Source organism: Schistocerca piceifrons, chromosome 3, assembly GCF_021461385.2.
Source record: "Schistocerca piceifrons isolate TAMUIC-IGC-003096 chromosome 3, iqSchPice1.1, whole genome shotgun sequence".
Classification (NCBI taxonomy): Eukaryota; Metazoa; Arthropoda; class Insecta; order Orthoptera; family Acrididae; genus Schistocerca; species Schistocerca piceifrons.
In genome coordinates, this window is record NC_060140.1 from 961,069,729 (window position 1) to 961,090,229 (window position 20,501).

The window sequence follows — 20,501 nt, forward strand, 5'->3', positions numbered from 1 at the left end:
GATTACCCCAGTACGTCTCCCTCCCCGGTACAAATTCCAACTCATCCCTCAACCCACTGCTATTCTCCTTCTAAGTAAGCATCGGTATTGCTGAAATTCTCCAATACTGGAATAGCAGCTTAGCAATAGGTGGAATGGTGTTAATCCTGTGTGTACCTCAGTCGTAGGTGATGTATGTCTCAGGAACATTAACTGTATACGATTAAGATAAAAATAATGTTTAGGTGGGTAAGCTGCAAGCCAGATACCACCATCTGTTATTTTCACACTGAGTTGTGGACACTGATGTTATGGCTAAACGCATTTAATATTTTATTGCGAGCACCAGATATATCAGTACATTGCATCACCAACGTTTAGGATCATTCTAAGAGAAAGGAATTACATGTAAAATTAATGTTTGATTAAACTGGTGACACTAGTAGAGGTTTCTTAGTGTACTTTACCTATAGTCTGGGAGACGAGTCTTTGGTATTGACAGCTAGGTAGCGTCTTTCCGTTGCCTGGTGACCGCAGGCAGGCAGCCAATGACGGCCTGACTTTGAGCGGGTAGCAGGGGCCACATTGCCGCTCTGAAACCCGGTCGCGCGCGCTTATGAAACTTACCAGTGTCTCGCGTGCAGGCGGTGCGGTCGTTCGTCGTTTGTCTGAAGTTGAATTCGCAGTTTATTTCGTTTTTGTTGTTTTTAGTGTTTCCTTGTTTATGTTTCGTTGTAAACAATGTCTAGTGCGGCGGGTTGTACCAGCCCAACACAAGAAGTGAAACGGAGGAAGAAAAGTGTGCTACACACCCAGGCCCGTGAATTCGTATGCTCTGTGAGGGATTACTTTGAGAAAGAAAAGGACAAAGGTGGGCCCTTAATTCCTGTTGTTCAGGTTGTGAAGAGAACTGCAGCAGCATTGAAAATAAGTAAGAACACTGTTGTAAAGGTAGGGAAAGAACAGTATAGTGTAGATTGTGACGAGAGAGGCACAACAAAGCTGCACACACCAGGAAAGAAGCGACCGAGAAATAAGCAGGTGACAGCTTTGGACGATTTTCAGAAAGACGCTATTCGTCGTCATATACACAGCCATTATAAGAGAAGGGAACATCCCACTCTATCTAAATTACAGGTGTCGCTTCAGAAAGACGATCTTTTTAAAGGGAGCAAATTTTCATTGCGTACAGTGTTGAAAGACATAGGCTTCAGCTATTCACTGTTTAACGGACGCAAAATATTAATGGAAAGGACAGATGTAGTTGCATGGCGGTGCAGATTTCTGCGCAGGATCATGGGTGTGGAATTCGAAAGTATAGTGTGGTTAGATGAAACTTGGGTCAATGCCAGCCATTATTTACGTAGAGGCTGGAATGATGGAACGCCCGAGGGGACAATGGCAGTGCCTGTTGGCAAAGGAGGGCGTATTATTGTCTTACATGCAGGAACATCGAAAGGTTTTGTGCCAAACTGCTTGAAAATGTTTCGGTCAAAAAAGACGGGAGATTACCATGAAGAAATGAACAGTGTAGTATTTCAAGAATGGTTCGAGACATGGCTTATGACGAATCTGACAAGTCCATCAGTGATTGTTATGGACAATGTGCCTTATCATTCCGTTGTTCACGATGAGGCACCAACCCTGGCAACAAAAAAATACGATATCATTCAGTGGTTGAAACGGCGAAAAGTAGATTTCAGAGAAGATTTAAGGAAGGCGGAACTGCTCGAAATTGTGGCACAAAAGAAACCCCTATTTCCAACATATGTAATTGACGAGATTCCTAAAAGGCACGGGCATGAAATCGTTCGGCTTCCTCCATACCACTGTCACTTCAATGCAATTGAAGGAGTGTGGGCGCAGATAAAAAATTACATTGCTGCAAACAATAAATAATTCACGATCTCTGAAGCGGAAACTCTCCTTCCAGCAGCTATCAATAAAGTGACAAGCGAAGACGTGGGCTAAAATTGTAAACAGCACTGCAAGTGCCATCAGAGAGGCGGCCAAAACCGAAGGGGTTGTGGAAGAATGCATCGAAAATTTAATTATACATCTGGGAGAGAGCAGTGATAGTTCGAGTAGTGCTGAGGAAGACAATGTCAAATCTGATTCTGACAGTGATGTGAGTGGTGTTTTTCCATTACAGTAACTACAACGTATTCAGGAATGTAAGGAGGGAGTTTGCTATCGATCTACAACCAGATCATCATATTGTGAGTACTTTCTTCAGATTATAACTCTTAATACATTGACCAATTATTCTGTAGCTTGTAGTAGAACAAATTAATAATGCTAATACTTAACGATGGAAACCAAAACTGCTAATGTTCAACAACTTGCGAAAATAGTTTTCATTTCAGTTGTGAAGTTTAACAAATAACTTTATTATGTTTCAGCATCTTAGATACTTGTACTAAATAGCTCTTATCAGTTTTCGAGTTAATATATTTCAAGCATCAACTTTAAATAAATTCACGCGTACCAATACGACTTGTATTTTGTGTCGCTTTTATTCCTGCTGCTAGAGAATGCGTGTAGCAGACAGGGCGCCGCGTGCTGTGAGCCACGTTCGGCAACAGCGCCGTCTGCCCGCCGGAACTGTCACTACCAATCACTCATCTCACGGACTATAAGCGTCTTAGTTCCCTTCATCTCTGAGACGTACTTTCAAAACATGCCACACTAGTTATTCATGTCTGCAGGAAATTTATGTTGCGGATGATGTGAGTTGGGTTTTGCCTGTCTTAACGTGCATGAAATATCTTTCGGGCCAGAACACTTTGCCCACCCTACCTACATTCAGCAGTGGCTGCAGGGGCAGCATGCATGCGGTGGTGATGGTTTGCGAATGTCGTGACTTGTAGTGTCTGAACACAATAACGGAAGTGTTCAAAGTGGAATGCTGAAACCCACAGAAGAATCCTTCCGATCTATCACTTTAGCGATACTCTCGTTTACAACAATGAAATTTGAGCCTAATTAGATGGGAAGTTATGGTTTACATTTCAAATGCATTTCTACCAACAAGGGCCGTATTTCGTAATGGAGTCAGAGGCGGCTGGAACCCACATATTCGCAGTTATCTCGCAAATCGCTCCTTTGGGTTCTCACATTTACTGGCACGCTTTGGTTGCCATTATCGCGTTCTTTCAGTCGTGTTACAATTCGCTAATAACTAGATGTAAAGCCAGAAATGCATATCCTCCTATTTGCATCTATTGTACTATAAATTTTTTCCTTATTTTGTTACCTGAAGATATGACCTTTCTGTGTCTTTATATATTGTAATTGTTTTACAATTTGTATGTATGTATTTATACATTTATGTAGGTGTATGATTGGTTTGTTTTGTAAATATTATTTGCATTTTTACTCTGTGTTTTGCCTAGGGAAAACTATGCTATAGAACGATTACATCGATAGGTCGTGTGGAGAACCAAAGTGTTTAGGATCTATGCGAGTGTTAACTCTGCCGCGTGGATCGGGGGCAGAGGGAGGAGTCTGGCTGGAATAGGGCGGTGGAGCAGGCGTGTTGTGTGACGCTCCCGCGAGTTGCCGCGCTTTCGGGGTTTGGCAGCATGTAATTGCGCTCGACTTGCGATGATAGTTTCTGACATGGTGTCGCGGACGGGAAGCATTAGCTGGCGCACATCAAGAGCCCGTTTCGCCTGGTGACCGTTGTAACGTCTAGTAAGAAACAAAAACAACATATTATGTAGTAACGAGAAAATTATATGTATCATATTGTGTTATTGTATAAAATTATGTATTTTTTTTATTATTTATTTTTGAGAATATCTGCGTCGGCGAGTAATGAAACCGCCACAGACGATAAATGTCAAACAGAGATTAAAAAAAAGTAACTAGTATATAATACGTGACGAATAGCAATTTCTTTGTCTTCTTCATCTGGGAGTCGAACGAGTAAGATATCCTGTGTCGTAGTAGCGAACGCTAGTGTAGCATTCTTTTGTCGAGACTAAGCAATGTACGCCATTACGTGTGAATTCACAAAGGTCTGTAATCACTGAGACATTTAAAGGTTTTAATAGAGTTGTTTAAATGAAAACTTGTATTATTTATTGTTAAGCTTGCTTGCATATTATCCCATCCTGTTGAGACATTTTTCAGTTATATAAATATTATCTGTGGTGCTGAGCTGCGTGGAGAACGAAGAGCCGCTGCCGCGGCGTATTTAAACGACTTACAATATAGTCGAGCATACCGCAAGGAAGCGGTAAAATAATAGTAAAATAATATTATTTCTTTTAGCTCCCAGACTGGCAGTGAAGATCAGCAGATTTTATGATGTGTTGCAATTGACGCGGGCTGATGATAGGATATAATTTACAGTGCAAATAATTTAATGTACCTTCAGAATCTGATAGGAATCTTGCTGTGCTCCGTTCTGATCTGGCAAACTTTATAGTGACAACGTATTTTTTAATGAGAGTCTCATGTTCTTGGGCTAGTCGTGGTATGAAATAGCATTTTAACGAGAAATAAAATCCACTGCGAACTTGTGTTTTTGAACGATCACACGGACTGTAACATCAGTGCTCATAACAAAGTAATTTCAACTTTTAATCACTATGAAGTAGGGAAGATATATTGATTCTTAGCATGAGTTGCAGTTACGAAAAATCGTTCCTTAAATTGTAGGCCAGATACAGAACAATAAGACTTCCATATATATATATTTTATTCCGCTAGAGGTAATGATGATAAAGAAAAGCAAAGCACAGCATTGCTAAAAGTATTTCACGTAACTCCTTTCATATATGCGATAATAGAAAACGTGAAACTGGCGCCCAACGTGGGGCACGAATTTGCAGTGGCCACAAATATAAAATTTTATGTATTTTTCTTTCAGTGTTGATTGTTATGTATGTGTAGATATATATGTATTTAGTGATAAATGTGTGTATGTATATCATGATCAATGCTATGTATTAATGAATGTGTAAACACTCTTTCATGACAAAACGTACTACTGCAAACGAGTCTGAGAAGACGATCCTGATAGTACTGAGAAGCTGTAACGACTACGTAATCCGGGGGCAGCCGAACCCCGAGATAAGATAAACTAAAGGTAAGACTACAGTGTAGTTGTCCTGTTTGTAGAAGTCGAGCTCCAGTGAAGTGATCTCATTTCGCTAGTGGTGTGCATATTGTGCGTAGTTTGATGTTAGTGTTTGTGGCAGGACAAAGTTGATGGTAGATAGTAAATTTTAGTGTGCAGTTAGTGTAGATAAATTAACGTATTTTGTGTGCAAGGGGCAAAACTGTCAGACTTTGTGGTTTAGTAAGCAATTTATGAATATGGTTAAGTTGCGTAGTCAACGTCCGAGCAATATGGATACTGAGGAACAACAATTAGTTAGTGCAGGAAATGTGGAACCGGGTACCTCAAGTAGTACTAGTACTCTCTTTGAAGATATAACATGTGAGAATGTGGGGGCAGGGGCACAGGAAGTGGTGCCACCGCCCATTAGTCCTCAAGGGGATGTAGAGAAAGAAGTTGTACCACCACCAGAAAAGCAGGAACCAGAGAGTGGTAATCTGCCTGGTGGGTATTCGCTTCAGGCTATATTAGAGCGCGTGCTGAATTACCAGGCAGAATTTGCGCAACAGCAAGTCGAGCGGGACCAGCAACTTGTGCAATCGTTAGAAAACATGAAAAAAGAGATTGCAGATATGAAACAGAATTATGAGTCGATACCTAAGGCCGTGCAGGAGCTGACTGAACAGGTCAACAACCTGCAAGTAGCAAACACTAACAGGGTAGACGAAATAGGTGTATTAGCCAATCGAGTAGAAAAGCTAGAAATAGATTCCACGCAGCTTGTAGAGCAGAAGTGGAACGAACAAGCAACTAAAATTGAAACAGAATTCAACTCATGGCTAGAAGTGAAGGAGTGTGAGATTGACAAGAACATTAATTCCAAAGTACAAGCAGCCATAGCAAATAGAGGCTCCGAATCGTTCAGTACCGCAGTGAATAGTCAGGTACAGAACGACGTGCAAACCATCAAACAAATACTCAGTGAGGATATTCCGCAGTGGCAAGTGAATATGAACAAGCGGATATCCGACCTGGAGAAGGGTTTAGCACAAAGCAGAAAACATTTGGAACAGGAACCTCTGTCGCCAACAGCCCATGGTTTCGGCAACGCACAAACTTATACGCGATACAACAATGGGGAATCTGTAGTCGATAATGCGAAGAGCTGTAGCTTCGGTTCGGAGCACACAGCATATGTCCAAGGAGCAAAACCATGTAGTTCAAAAATATTAGTGGAAGAAAGTTTAATCAAAAATAGACAATTTCAAACGTTTACTACTGAACGGAAATCAGTACACCCAGTAGTATTCATAAAAAGCTTTAAAAATATCTTGCCCAGTGTGTGGAACGAAACACAGAAAATTCAATACGTAATGTCGTACAATCAAGGTGATGCAGCGTTGTGGGCTACAGAAGTAGCAGACAGCTGCATGACATATGAACAGTTCGAAAGGGCATTTCTATCGAAATATTAGTCGCCTTGTATACAAGAGCGGCTAAGAAAAGAAGTATATAATCCCGAACCGTACTCACCTCGTCTGGGGAATTTGAGACGGTATTTTGAAAAATATATAAACAAAACACGCTACTGGGACGAGCCTATATCACCAAGAGACATAATAAGACTACTAAAATCACATTTACCCATTCATATCAAAGAGAAATTAATACACGTACCAGAAAGCGATATGGAAAACTTCCTGTCTGTTCTAGATTCTATAGACTTGATACAGGAAGACGCAAAATCAGCGTGTGATCACTCGCGGAATAATGGGTCAGGATGTAAACATGACAGAAATAGTAGTGCACAAAACCACAACCATGGAAATGGTGGGGGTGGTAACAAGCGGCGAGAACATTCGCAAAATGGTAGTAATGGTAGAGGCCAGAACGGGTATGGACAAACAACTTATAACAAAAGGCGTCGATTTGACGACCGGTACGAATCTGGAATGTCAGGGACCAACCGCTGGAAAAATGCGCGAGGTCAGTGGCAGAGCAATTATAGTGATAGTAATCGAAATTGGCAGCAAAATCAGCGAAGAAGCCCAGAGCGACAGGGTAATGACCGGTATGACAACAATAGACCACCGCCGCAAAACGCGCCTATTGCGCAGCCGTGGCGGCCGACAAATCAGAGTGTACATATAGTGCAGGTCGCGGACAATAGCCTTCCAAGTACTTCACAAGCAACTAATCCAACAAACTAGAATCGGCCTCGATATGCTCTCCATCGATGGCCGAGGGATGGAGTGAGAGCAACACGAGTGATAATAATATACCTGGGATACGTATGCTGCGATACAACGATGGTGTCAGTATGGATAAAGATCTACTGAACGAACCACACGAATGTAAGAAAGATAATAACGAAAATGTGCAAGCTATTATCGAAGCGAAAATCAATGATGTTGCAGTGAATATAATCATCGACACAGGTGCCTCAGTAAGTGTAATGAGTATGGAGTTATTTAAGGCACTGGGAAAAGGACATAGCATTCCGACTTTCCCGGTTAATAATTGTAAGGTGTCTGGAGCCATTGGTGCACAGAGCCAATCAGTTAAGTACCAGGTGCAGGTGGAGATTTGTAAGGAGGGCGAAGCCATAGTGAGCTCGTTCCTCGTTGTTAAAGGATTGAAGGTGGCCTGCATTCTGGGAGTAGATTTTCTCCGTGAGAGGGACGCATTGATCGACCTCTCCTTGGGGAAATTAAGCATAGTTAATAGGGGTAGGAGGATTGAGTTATCTATGATGAAATCGAAGGAGGTACTTGTGCCGTGTTGTAATCGAATCAATATCAAGGGTAGGAACCCTTGGGTACTACACCTTGATGATTTGTCACATGCAGCAGACCTCTATTACCCGAATTTAGAGGATCGAAATTTTGAAACAAATGTTGAGGCATTTCAAACCAAAGGGCAGGAATCTGAAGGTTTAAGCGGTAAACAAAAGCAACAGTTGACGCAGCTGCTATCGGAATACACTATGGTATTTACCGACCGACCAGGAATAGTCAAAGGGTACCACTATCACATAGAGGTGATGCCCCACAAAACATACTGTCGCGCAACTTACTCCATCCCTTGGTCGAGGAGGGAATTAGTAGCTAAAGAGATTCGGAAGATGTTAGAGTGGGATATCATTGAGCCCTCCTTCTCTCCATACAGTAGTCCTCTTGTAGCAGTGGCGAAAGCCAATGGAAAAATCAGGCTAGTGTTAGATGCGAGGGACATTAACAAAATTATCATACCTGTCCGGACTCGCCCTGAGAATTTAGATGAGCAAATACAAAAATTTCATGGAGTACGAATGTAGCTGTTTGTTAGCACATCCCCATACGGGGAAGATCAAAGGATTGTATCCACGTAAAGATGTGAAGTTATTTATTCAGTGACATATCACATATAAAGAGTAATAATTGTAAGAAGATTTTAATTGTGTTTTAGAATATAAGTATGTTAGTATTAAGACAGAAATTTGTGTGTAATGAAACTTGGAGGAAGTGGATTCAGAAAGTAGGCAATAGCTTACACAGGAAAGATTTTGTTTACAGACAATTAGAGCCATTTAAAAATTATAGGCTCATTAAGCAACGAACAATCTTCTTGTTGATAAAGTGAGGATTAATTTCTTGAATCATTATACAAAGGATTAATTTCTTGAACCATTTTCTATGTGTAGTATGTAAGTGCAATTAATGATGCAATCTAATATAGTAAGGTAACTGTTGTCATTGTATTAGGATAAGGAACCCTGAGAGAGAGAGTCTTGACTAGCCAAACATGGACTCTGTAATATGCAACAATTATGTGATGTTTGCTGCCAGTAGTGATATGAGAACGACACTGGAGCATAAGCTAATCAAAAAACAAGCCCGTTCCGTGGAAAATCCGCTTTGTATATAACAATGCTTCAATTGAAGCCTGTGTACTTGGTACACGCCCTTGAATATTCATTACGCGATACGCGAATTAAGTCAACCAATGTGGAACCTACACTGTAGTCATATAGGAAAAATCATTAAAAATAATGCTAGTGCTAAATGAAGTATTTATTGATCAATATGCCCAAGTCAAGCTGTCATGCACATGGTAAAATCTGTTTGATAGATGGGTGATAACCAGGCAAGCTACACTGATAAGAAAATTAAAAAAATTTTTTACAAAAGGGCTATATACGCCTAGTAACAATATGAAAAGTGTGTTGTGATATGGTAAAAACAAATAGACGCCATGTAGATGAGAGTGAGTATGCGAAGAACAGTTAAAAGGTATTAAAAAATAAACTGTGTGCATAAACAATGGAGGAAAGGACGGAATATTGTGTGTAGCAGGGACAGAAAATGACTGTTGTATCTGCACCAATATATATACGTCGATAAGTCTAGTGTTGAGTGACAGACTGTCCTAGTGCAGTGCTCAACGAACAATAGACAGTGTATAAAAACAGTAGTTATTGATCCGTTCGGAGTCGAGTTAAACGAACATCGCTCGACGGGGACATTTAGTATGTGTGTTACGAAACATTTTCACGTGTTGAAAGACGCTCTGGCAGTGTACCAACCGTGGAGTGAGTGAAAATGTGTAGTACAATGAGCGTGTGACGAACCTTGAATACCAGTGTCACAATGCCACAAGAAACCTGTTATCACGCCAAACCATCCTGTGCATACCAGTGAAGCGACGGCTTACTGAACAATAAACGCTTTTAACAAGTTGCATCTTCTTCCACAGCTAGTAATCTGTGTCCTTAAAGGCAGTACACCGTTGTGGAATGTTTGTTTCATGCGCTACAACGGGGAGCCATGTGGAGAAGCCGAGACGAGTGCCGTGCCGCCAGCCAGCCGGTCGCGGTAAACCACTGCCACTCACCGACATCGGCGAATGGTTCGCCGCGGTTCGCGACTGCTTGGGAGCCACGTCAGCACGACGTCGCTGTTACTGAGAGCAGGTCGTCGAACCCAGCGGCCGTCGGCGCGCGGCGTTCCAGACGACGCTACTCAACAATTGCTTCGCGCCGCCAGCTCCGTACAACATTGTTGTCATTCAAATGAACTATCAAATATGTGTTTAATGCACTAACATGAATAGGGTTTAGTGGACACGAAATGACGTGACAAACATTTGTTTTTTTTTCTTGAGTTATTCACTACGGGCTCAAAGTATTCATTGGTTCAGTGATATATAGATATAATATGTTTTCGTCATGTTAATGAAGTATACTCGCATGAATGCTAGACATTTTAAACCAATTGTCGCGAGTAAATGCAAGGACGATTCATGATACTACTGTAAAAATGTGTAATAAGTGACTTTCATTACAATCCAAAACACAAATATTATATGGGTAACAAAGAGACTAAAGGTTTAACATGCTGTCATAAATAGCCTTTGTTATCTGTGAACATTGGATAGAGTCTGAACTTTTTGTGATCAAACTGGGTATTAAAACAAACCAGGCGAGATGACTATGGCTCCGGCGCAGTTTTCCCAGGTTTTCTGATCGCACGTAGCCCGAATGGGGGAGCCAGATAAATGTAATGACCCTGGGACTAGGTTTATGGTCACCTCGCAAAGTGTAAGAACAGTATAAAAAGTGTAATTAAACCTACAGTGTAAAAGAACTAAAAAGTTTAAAGTGAATGTTCCAACCAAGGTAACAGACAATAACCAAACAGACGTTAGTGGCAGCATATTGCCGAACATTCTTAACGTTAGTCAATTGCTGCCAGGGGGCATTGTAACGTCTAGTTGAAACAAAAACAACATATTATGTAGTAACGAGAAAATTATATGTATCATATCGTGTTATTGTATAAAATTATGTATTTTTTTTTTATTATTTATTTTTGAGAATATCTGCGTCGGCGAGTAATGAAACCGCCACAGACGATAAATGTCGATCAAAGATTAAAATAAGTAACTAGTATATAATACGTGACGAATAGCAATTTCTTTGTCTTCTTCATCTGGGAGTCGAACGAGTAAGATATCCTGTGTCGTAGTAGCGAACGCTAGTGTAGCATTCTTTTGTCGAGACTAAGCAATGTACGCCATTACGTGTGAATTCACAAAGGTCTGTAATCACTGAGACATTTAAAGGTTTTAATAGAGTTGTTTAAATGAAAACTTGTATTATTTATTGTTAAGCTTGCTTGCATATTATCCCATCCTGTTGAGACATTTTTCAGTTATATAAATATTATCTGTGGTACTGAGCTGTGTGGAGAACGAAGAGCCGCTGCCGCGGCGTATTTAAACGACTTACAATATAGTCGAGCATACCGCAAGGAAGCGGTAAAATAATAGTAAAATAATATTATTTCTTTTAGCTCCCAGACTGGCAGTGAAGATCAGCAGATTTTATGATGTGTTGCAGATTGACGCGGGCTGATGATAGGATATAATTTACAGTGCAAATAATTTAATGTACCTTCAGAATCTGATAGGAATCTTGCTGTGCTCCGTTCTGATCTGGCAAACTTTATAGTGACAACGTATTTTTTAATGAGAGTCTCATGTTCTTGGGCTAGTCGTGGTATGAAATAGCATTTTAACGAGAAATAAAATCCACTGCGAACTTGTGTTTTTGAACGATCACACGGACTGTAACATCAGTGCTCATAACAAAGTAATTTCAACTTTTAATCACTATGAAGTAGGGAAGATATATTGATTCTTAGCATGAGTTGCGTTCCAGACGGCGCGACTCAACAATTGCTTCGCGCCGCCAGCTCCGTACAACATTGTTGTCATTCAAATGAACTATCAAATAGGTGTTTAATGCACTAACATGAATAGGGTTTAGTGGACACGAAATGTCGTGACAAACATTTGTTTTTTTTTCTCTTGAGTTATTCAATACGGACTCAAAGTATTCATTGGTTCAGTGATATATAGATATAATATGTTTTCGTCATGTTAATGAAGTATACTCGCATGAATGCTAGACATTTTAAACCAATTGTCGCGAGTAAATGCAAGGACGATTCATGATACTACTGTAAAAATGTGTAACAAGTGACTTTCATTACAATCCAAAACACAAATATTATATGGGTAACAAAGAGACTAAATGTTTAACATGCTCTCACAAATAGCCTTTGTTATATGCGAACATTGGGTAGAATCTGAACTTTTTGTGATCAAACTGGGTATTAAAACAAACCAGACGAGATGACCATGGCTCCGGCGCAGTTTTCCCAGGTTTTATGATCGCACATAGCCCGAATGGGGGAGCCAAATAAATGTAATGACCCTGGGACTGCCCGGCTAGCTCAGTCGGTAGAGCATGAGACTCTTAATCTCAGGGTCGTGGGTTCGAGCCCCACGTTGGGCGCCAGTTTCACGTTTTCTATTATCGCATATATGAAAGGAGTTACGTGAAATACTTTTAGCAATGCTGTGCTTTGCTTTTCTTTATCATCATTACCTCTAGCGGAATAAAATATATATATATGGAAGTCTTATTGTTCTGTATCTGGCCTACAATTTAAGGAACGATTTTTCGTAACTGCAACTCATGCTAAGAATCAATATATCTTCCCTACTTCATAGTGATTAAAAGTTGAAATTACTTTGTTATGAGCACTGATGTTACAGTCCGTGTGATCGTTCAAAAACACAAGTTCGCAGTGGATTTTATTTCTCGTTAAAATGCTATTTCATACCACGACTAGCCCAAGAACATGAGACTCTCATTAAAAAATACGTTGTCACTATAAAGTTTGCCAGATCAGAACGGAGCACAGCAAGATTCCTATCAGATTCTGAAGGTACATTAAATTATTTGCACTGTAAATTATATCCTATCATCAGCCCGCGTCAATTGCAACACATCATAAAATCTGCTGATCTTCACTGCCAGTCTGGGAGCTAAAAGAAATAATATTATTTTACTATTATTTTACTGCTTCCTTGCGGTATGCTCGACTATATTGTAAGTCGTTTAAATACGCCGCGGCAGCGGCTCTTCGTTCTCCACGCAGCTCAGCACCACAGATAATATTTATATAACTGAAAAATGTCTCAACAGGATGGGATAATATGCAAGCAAGCTTAACAATAAATAATACAAGTTTTCATTTAAACAACTCTATTAAAACCTTTAAATGTCTCAGTGATTACAGACCTTTGTGAATTCACACGTAATGGCGTACATTGCTTAGTCTCGACAAAAGAATGCTACACTAGCGTTCGCTACTACGACACAGGATATCTTACTCGTTCGACTCCCAGATGAAGAAGACAAAGAAATTGCTATTCGTCACGTATTATATACTAGTTACTTTTTTTTAATCTCTGTTTGACATTTATCGTCTGTGGCGGTTTCATTACTCGCCGACGCAGATATTCTCAAAAATAAATAATAAAAAAAATACATAATTTTATACAATAACACAATATGATACATATAATTTTCTCGTTACTACATAATATGTTGTTTTTGTTTCTTACTAGACGTTACACCGTGTCGAGAAGAAGGCGCGCCAACATCCAGCTTCTGCAACAGCGACGGGCGGCAGTAAGTGATTGTCGCCACCTCCTCGATTGACGACTTCAGACCTTCAGTCAACCAACAAGGAAGACTGAAAGCACATAAAGTCTTAGAACTGTATGGCAGACCTCAGCTTTTCAAACTATTCCATTAGCATCACTAAAATACAGCAACTTAGCATGAAACTTTGTTGCTCATTGTCCCAATTGCATTACCAAACAAGGTCCCTTCCTTTTCCGAAATGAAAGCGAGTGTCGTTGAAATTGATTAAAGTAATATCATTCCATTTCACTGCTTTAATTTCAAAGTTCAGTTAAAGTATTCATAACTGCCTACAATAACCAAACAGAACTATATTTAGATTACACAAGCACAAATTAAGAGTGCGAGTTTTGTTACCACATTTTAGCTTACCTGTGACTGCAGCTCAGCTTGGCATGTACTAAATTTTACTATTGTTGATTGTTCAAAATCATTTAATTCAAGTTCAAAGTTAAATCTCTTATTTGTAAATTGCGTAGTTTCAAGTTGCTTTTGAGATGATTGTTGAGGTAGTCCAAGACTAACCGTATTTTACTGAATTTCGATGTGCTTCAGAAAGAAAGCTCACTATTAACTTCAGTTACTAAATTAACTTTCGATTTTCCGGTTTTATTAATTATTTTGGTAAATTAAGTCAGAGTGTAGCGAAATTTATTACTTCTGACAAACTTTCAGTTTTCACACTACACTTGTCAACCTTCAGTTGCCACGCTTTTAGTGATAATTATATGTGCATTAACCTTTCTTTTTGAGTTGCTATAGCAGTTATCCATAGGACTGGCGACCGTAATCTTCCCCAAATCTCAAATATCTAATTAAAGCCAGTTAATTGTTAACGTAACGATCGCACATTTACTTTCTTTATTAATTTTACCCTTTTTCAAAATTAATTTCCACCATTTTCATTTGCATTTTTATTTTCATTTAGATGTAACCCTTCCTGCCTCTTTACCGACAGATTAACTTCGGTGACGATTGCTTTTCCCAGCTTTCCGTTAGGTACACGCGGTTGAATTTTTCACTGTCATTAAGGTCGATAAGTGAGGGGGAGGTTACATAGATACTCCTTGAACGTGTGCAGGTTTCTCCAGCGTGTGTGTTGGCAGCACTGCGGCCGTACTCACTGATGGTGGCGAGCACTGCGACGGCGGCTGCCAGCGACACGACGGCGGTCGCCAGGGCTGCCACCACCACCACCAGCTTCCCCGGAGTCCGAGTCCTGCAACACAGCGAGGCCGCCTCCGTCAGTGACACGCCACAGCACGCGGCCTGCCAGCAGCGAAGCACATCTCCCAGTAATAACTTACAGTTACGTTAGCAGTTACGTGTTCAGTGGCCTTTTAGACCACAGGTCAGACAGCGCATGACGGCATAGGAACATTTGGTCACAAAGAATAATTCAAACCTTTCAGCCCCACTGCCTATAACTGTGTACGTTAACTTTTACTGTGTCTTCGATGCGGCAGAAGTACTTTTCCCCAACGGAAAACTGAGGTCAACGTTTTTCAGTGTTCAGCCTTTTCATCATGTTCAAGTGCTGCTAACTGATGGGCATAACTGTGAAAATATCAGCAAGTCGACGTAGCAGGTCGTGACCATCAGAATTCACGGATGTGGTTGGTTTGCTATATTCAGCTCTATAATTGGATATACTTATTGTTATTTTACATAGTAATTATTGAATGACCATTTTACTAGTTATTACAACAGGGAATGTTTCGTAGTTATTTTAGTGTATATAATGGAACCAAGTGTACATATTTTTACACGAAACTTGCCTCTAAAATCATTAAAAAATCACGTAAGAACATTACCACATAAAGAAAAAATTTCCTTCTTCTAGAAAAAAAAGATTCGACATATGAAAGGAAGTAAGCGTGGTTGCCGACATCTCTCTGACTACGCCTCCCGCAGACTGTAACATTTCTGGCTCTAGAGCCATAAGATTTATTCCTGCACTCCAAACCTCAGCTGCTAAGGATAGGAACTTGAAATTTGGATAGGGCGTTGGTCTTATACTGTAGGCAGTGTTTAAGAAGGTATTGTTCGAAATTCCACTCCTAAGGCGCTGAAATTGGGGAGGCCGGCCGCGGTGGTCTCGCGGTTCTAGGCGCGCAGTCAGGAACCGTGCGATTGCTACGGTCGCAGGTTCGAATCCTGCCTCGGGCATGGATGTGTGTGATGTCCTTAGGTTAGTTAGGTTTAAGTAGTTCTAAGTTCTAGGGGACTGATGACCACAGCAGTTGAGTCCCATAGTGCTCAGAGCCATTTGAACCATTTTTTGAAATTGGGGATGAGAGTCTTTTTGAAAATATGTCGCTATTAAGACCATTTTGAAGTTACACCTACGAACATTGTTATTTATCGTATCAGTAAAAAATTAAAAAATACGTGTTTTGACATTTTTGGAAATTTTGCCACTAACTGGGTAAAGAGTGGGTGAAAGTTTTTGGAAATAAATCATTATTGTAGAACATGTAAAACATTTTAAGGATACTTCTGTGTAAACTGGTATTTGACTTCTCGGTTAGACGTAAAAAAATACTACTCTCAATGTTTTTCGAATTCAGGGATGAAATAGGAGATGAAAATTTTTCGGGAAATATTTCGTTATGTTAAAAAATTGTACGATAAATTTATGAAAACTGGTATTTCACTTTTGGGTTAGATATTAAGAAATATATGTTAGGGGATGAAAGTTTCTGTGGAACTGCCGCCACGAGAACTCAAAAGGCATGAAACAAAAGCCTTGGGCTCCAGCTAGCAGAATCGCTGTTTGGTCAGAAGTACATTCAGAAAAGACAATCCTTCTACGGCTTTAATTAGTGTAAAACGTTTAGGTGCTGCAATTTGTGTACAACATAAAAATCGATTAAGACGAACCAAAACCGTCTGTGTTGACCATACTAGGCAGTTAATAGAAGTCCACTCTTTGAGTTTCCCTTGATTCGTTAATTTCACATTTTATAATGGTTAATATCCAACTAGAGTCCAGGAACTCTGACTACACGATATCGCGTGGTGTCGAATCGACTCACTGTCATCACCTTCAATGCCCGACGAATGTCCATCTGGCTGCGAGAAAACTTGGAACCAGCAGATGTCGTGCGTTTACAAGTGTTTGCTACTAAAACTGTCAGAGAAGAGGAACAACCTTTGTGCCTGCTTAGAACTGCCAACAAAGGAGATATGTTTTGGAATTAAAGGGCTTTTGTTGCGGATAAAGCTTAACCTCAGATGTTTACTCTGGGATTTTACGGGCGATACTTCTAATGGAAGGGAGACGAGTTTTACTGCAACATTAGCGTTTTATGGCGCAAATTTTAATTTTACGCATTATTCACGCAGATTGTGCCGCAGCAACACCTCTTGATGATAGTGTAGGTTGCCTTTGATGCAATCAGAGGAAGGATTCTTAACACCGTTCTGCGAAATTTATTGTTTGTAATTTCTCTCCAATTTGCTTCAGTCTACTTTAAAAATAATTGAATTTTGCACCGCCAAACAACAACACGTACGTTGCAAAACGCGGATAAAGTACGTAACGATGACCGTAGAAAATGTCATCTCACGAACGTGTTCTGCTGCGAAATTAAAAGAGTTGCCCTGACGTTGCAAATACATGCTGAAAGATGAATTGTCGTGGAAACTGCGATAGAATAATTTGGAAGGGTCATTAACACCATAACTGTCGATTAAACTAGACGCTTTTAATTAAACTCTTTCGAAATGTACATTTACTTCATATTTTGGAAATATGCCCGTCAGTTTATCAAACCTAGAAACGAAGCAGTTACACACTGAGTTCGATGTTTCCTGGACGTGATTTACTGACCTAGAACTAATATTGGAGAAAATTGCCGCAGCGCGTTTTTCATCTCTGTTTATATTAATTCATTCACTAACTCACCGATTATTTAATAATAGGGTAAATGGGTCCCATGAACGTTTTACAAGCACTGCCATTTGCAGACTGACTGAATTTTGTCAGTTACACATCAAAATGAAGTCCACCACCTGCTGTTCCACTGATTGAGCCATGTGATTAGTCTACTTTATATCCTCACAAATCGTTGCATACAGGTATTTGTATGGGTTGAATGCTTCTAATAGCGACACATTGATATTATAGTCACTGAATACTAGATTTTGGGTCAATTTGGTACCACTTTGAAATACTATCAATATGTGACTGCTTCTTGTATGTGTTGTGTGAAGAGTTTCCATGCAGCATTCGGTAAGGTTTTGCTATCATTCTTGAATCTATCGCAATTAACAGAGATGTACCTCTTTTTAGATAACTACCTCAGCCAATTGTTGAGATAATTCGATGAATTTTACGTGGAAAAAACAGGGATGGGGCTTCATATTGTGACGAGTGCTCTGGTTGTTTCCTGGCTTTGTACCAGTTTCATCACGAACATGGTTACGTTTCCTATTGATGTATCAAATATTTTCCGACAGAACCAGGCTTGACCACCATGTTTACGACGCCTCTACTTCGGACGCAATGAGGGGAACCACGACAGTTTAGATACCTGGCCTTCCGATAAAACAAATTCTCTCGAAATAGCTCTGCTATCTGCATTCCATTAACAGGTCCAAAAATCAGGTACTATGACATCTCCATTTCCTTGTGCACTTCATACTGAATTTGTGCCGCTTATTTGACCAACAAACCTTCGCAGAACGTGTACCGTCGCACCAGATGCGTCGTCTCTGTCTCGACAAAAATACGTTCGTTGCAACTAATTCCAAGACTCAACATCAAACAATTATGTTAAAAAAAACTAAAACATGTGGCTATAACAGGCAGCTCACGGCCAAGGCATCGATCGTTTCAAAGTACATTCCAACGTACAAAAAGTACATCGTACTTAAAGTGCCCAGAAATAATTATTTACTGGAACGTTGTGACTTAGTAAATAAGGAAATTGTGCTGATAATAATTTCAGGAGAACCGTCTTAGTGCGCTTAATGAAATCAACGATCATCTAAGAATTCATAACAGCGTCATCAAAAGTTTGTTGTCAGAAATTAAGTTACGTATTTTACTATCCTCTATGATGGAGATACTACTTTCTGGCGGGATGACATCCTTATGTATTTTAGTCGCTCTATACAACGTGGCGGCTTGTCATCTCGTAACAATAGAATTTTAAATACGTCGTTAGAGGAGCATTTAGTTTTTATAGTTCATCTTTCTCCCTGCTGACTGTTGAATCAAAATCTCGTCTGAGGTGTGTGCAGGTACAGTCCTTTACTCTGAACCATGTTTTCTGGTCATAATCAACGTAACAAAGAATGGCAGTGCAAGTCTCTTTATCTGTCGATGGCAAATATCTTCATTACATGGTAAGATATGACTTCCATATCTCTTTGTTCAGTTAATATTCGAAACAGAATGTTTAGCAATTGTTAAAATACAGATAGAAGGTAGCCTTAGTACTCCTGGCAACTTTACGCTTTATTTATTTTCTCAAATATGAGTGTGGGAATCCTTATACTATCTTAAATTTGATGGTGTTAATGTGTAACATTTCGTGGGTATAGATTATGCAACAAATTTTAATAAAATATTAAGTAGTAATTCAGCGAGTAAACCTGAGTTCACGGGAAGTCACAGATATGGAATAATCGTATATGTCTTCTTATGTTTTTCCTTCCGTGGAGGAAGAGAACGTGTATCGTTTTTAGAGCGTTCGATTCCTCCTTAGAGACTACCGCACACAGATGGTATATAGTCGCCACTGTATCGAATTGCACTATTAAACTAGTCTCCTTGAACTCAATACGATTGATTAAATTAACTATGTGAAGATCTGGAGTTGTGATAGATTAAAGCTGTTATTTAATTGTCAGACGTCGCGTACTCAAACGTTGTGCGACACTTGAATTAAAGCTGTATTCCCAGATTCTGTCTCTACTCCTTGGTCCAAATTATTTTTATAAGTTCTGCCTCACGTTTAATAAAAGAAAGAAAAAAAATGGTGAGAAACTCAAACAATGCAGCATATTGGAAGTTTACTTGCTGGTGAGAAATCACAAATCAAATGCCGCCCGACTGCTTTGAGTAAACTGCAAACGCCACTCATAACCAAACATACAATTTATCCGTAAGGACCATCAGTCAGGGACTTTTAATGCATCATACATTCGAAAACAGATGTTGCTTGGCGAATAATGTAAAGATTTTAATGGTAATTATTAGGAAACACATGACACAACTATTTAAAGAAGCGTTGTCAGTGAGTATTTTATTCATAAGGTTGACAGTCTTAATATCGATAACAAATTCATCTAACATGTTAAAAAGTGTTGTGCGAACGTTTGAATCACACGGTTTTTTGTAGTCTGTGCAGGGTACACCTATGGTTTACAGATAATTTCTCTGTGCCTGAGAAGAAGTTTCTGGCGCAGGATCAACTCCAGTCCTGAACGTCCTGAGCAGAACCGTGTTGGTATTTACACCTAGAGTTTTCGGCTATGTCTTGTATAATTTTTAAGAAGATGCTAGAGAGGACTTTGTAGATTATTGGCAAAAGAGCTATCCCTCCATAATTACTAACTTCTGTGTTTTCACCTTTTTATATAGTGGATTGGTAAGGGCAACTTCCCATTCTTGTGGGATAGACTATGTGTGCAGTATCTGGGCGAACAAGGTTTGAACTTCTACGAGTTATCATCTACGATTGTCAACAGTTCAGCCACTACGTCATATTTACCTGCAGCCTTTTAGTTCTTCGTTATTAAATAGCTGCTTCCAGCTCTGCCTTCGCGTGTGGTGCTAGGGCTGTCGTTAGACATGTGTTAGGTCTACTAGGGAGAATCTCTCTGTTGGCTCTGGACAGCTTAATAATGTGTTCAAATACTGTACTAGTGTGAGAGCTCTTTTTTCATCTCAGATCGGTC

The 20,501-nt window shown here is 39.8% G+C and overlaps 1 protein-coding gene and 1 non-coding gene across 3 annotated transcripts in view; one reads left to right on the plus strand and one right to left on the minus strand.

Annotated features, from left to right (window-relative positions):
- LOC124787880 (neprilysin-4-like) overlaps positions 1 to 20,501 on the minus strand; it is a 726,210-nt gene that overhangs the window by 233,546 nt on the left and 472,163 nt on the right. For both annotated transcript variants that reach the window (XM_047254857.1, XM_047254858.1), the window contains exon 3: positions 14,714 to 14,808. In XM_047254857.1, coding sequence (XP_047110813.1) covers positions 14,714 to 14,808 — 95 coding nt within the window. The remainder of the gene's footprint in view (positions 1 to 14,713; positions 14,809 to 20,501) is intronic.
- Positions 12,317 to 12,389, plus strand: Trnak-cuu. Its single transcript has one exon. It is a non-coding gene; the product is annotated as a tRNA-Lys (tRNA).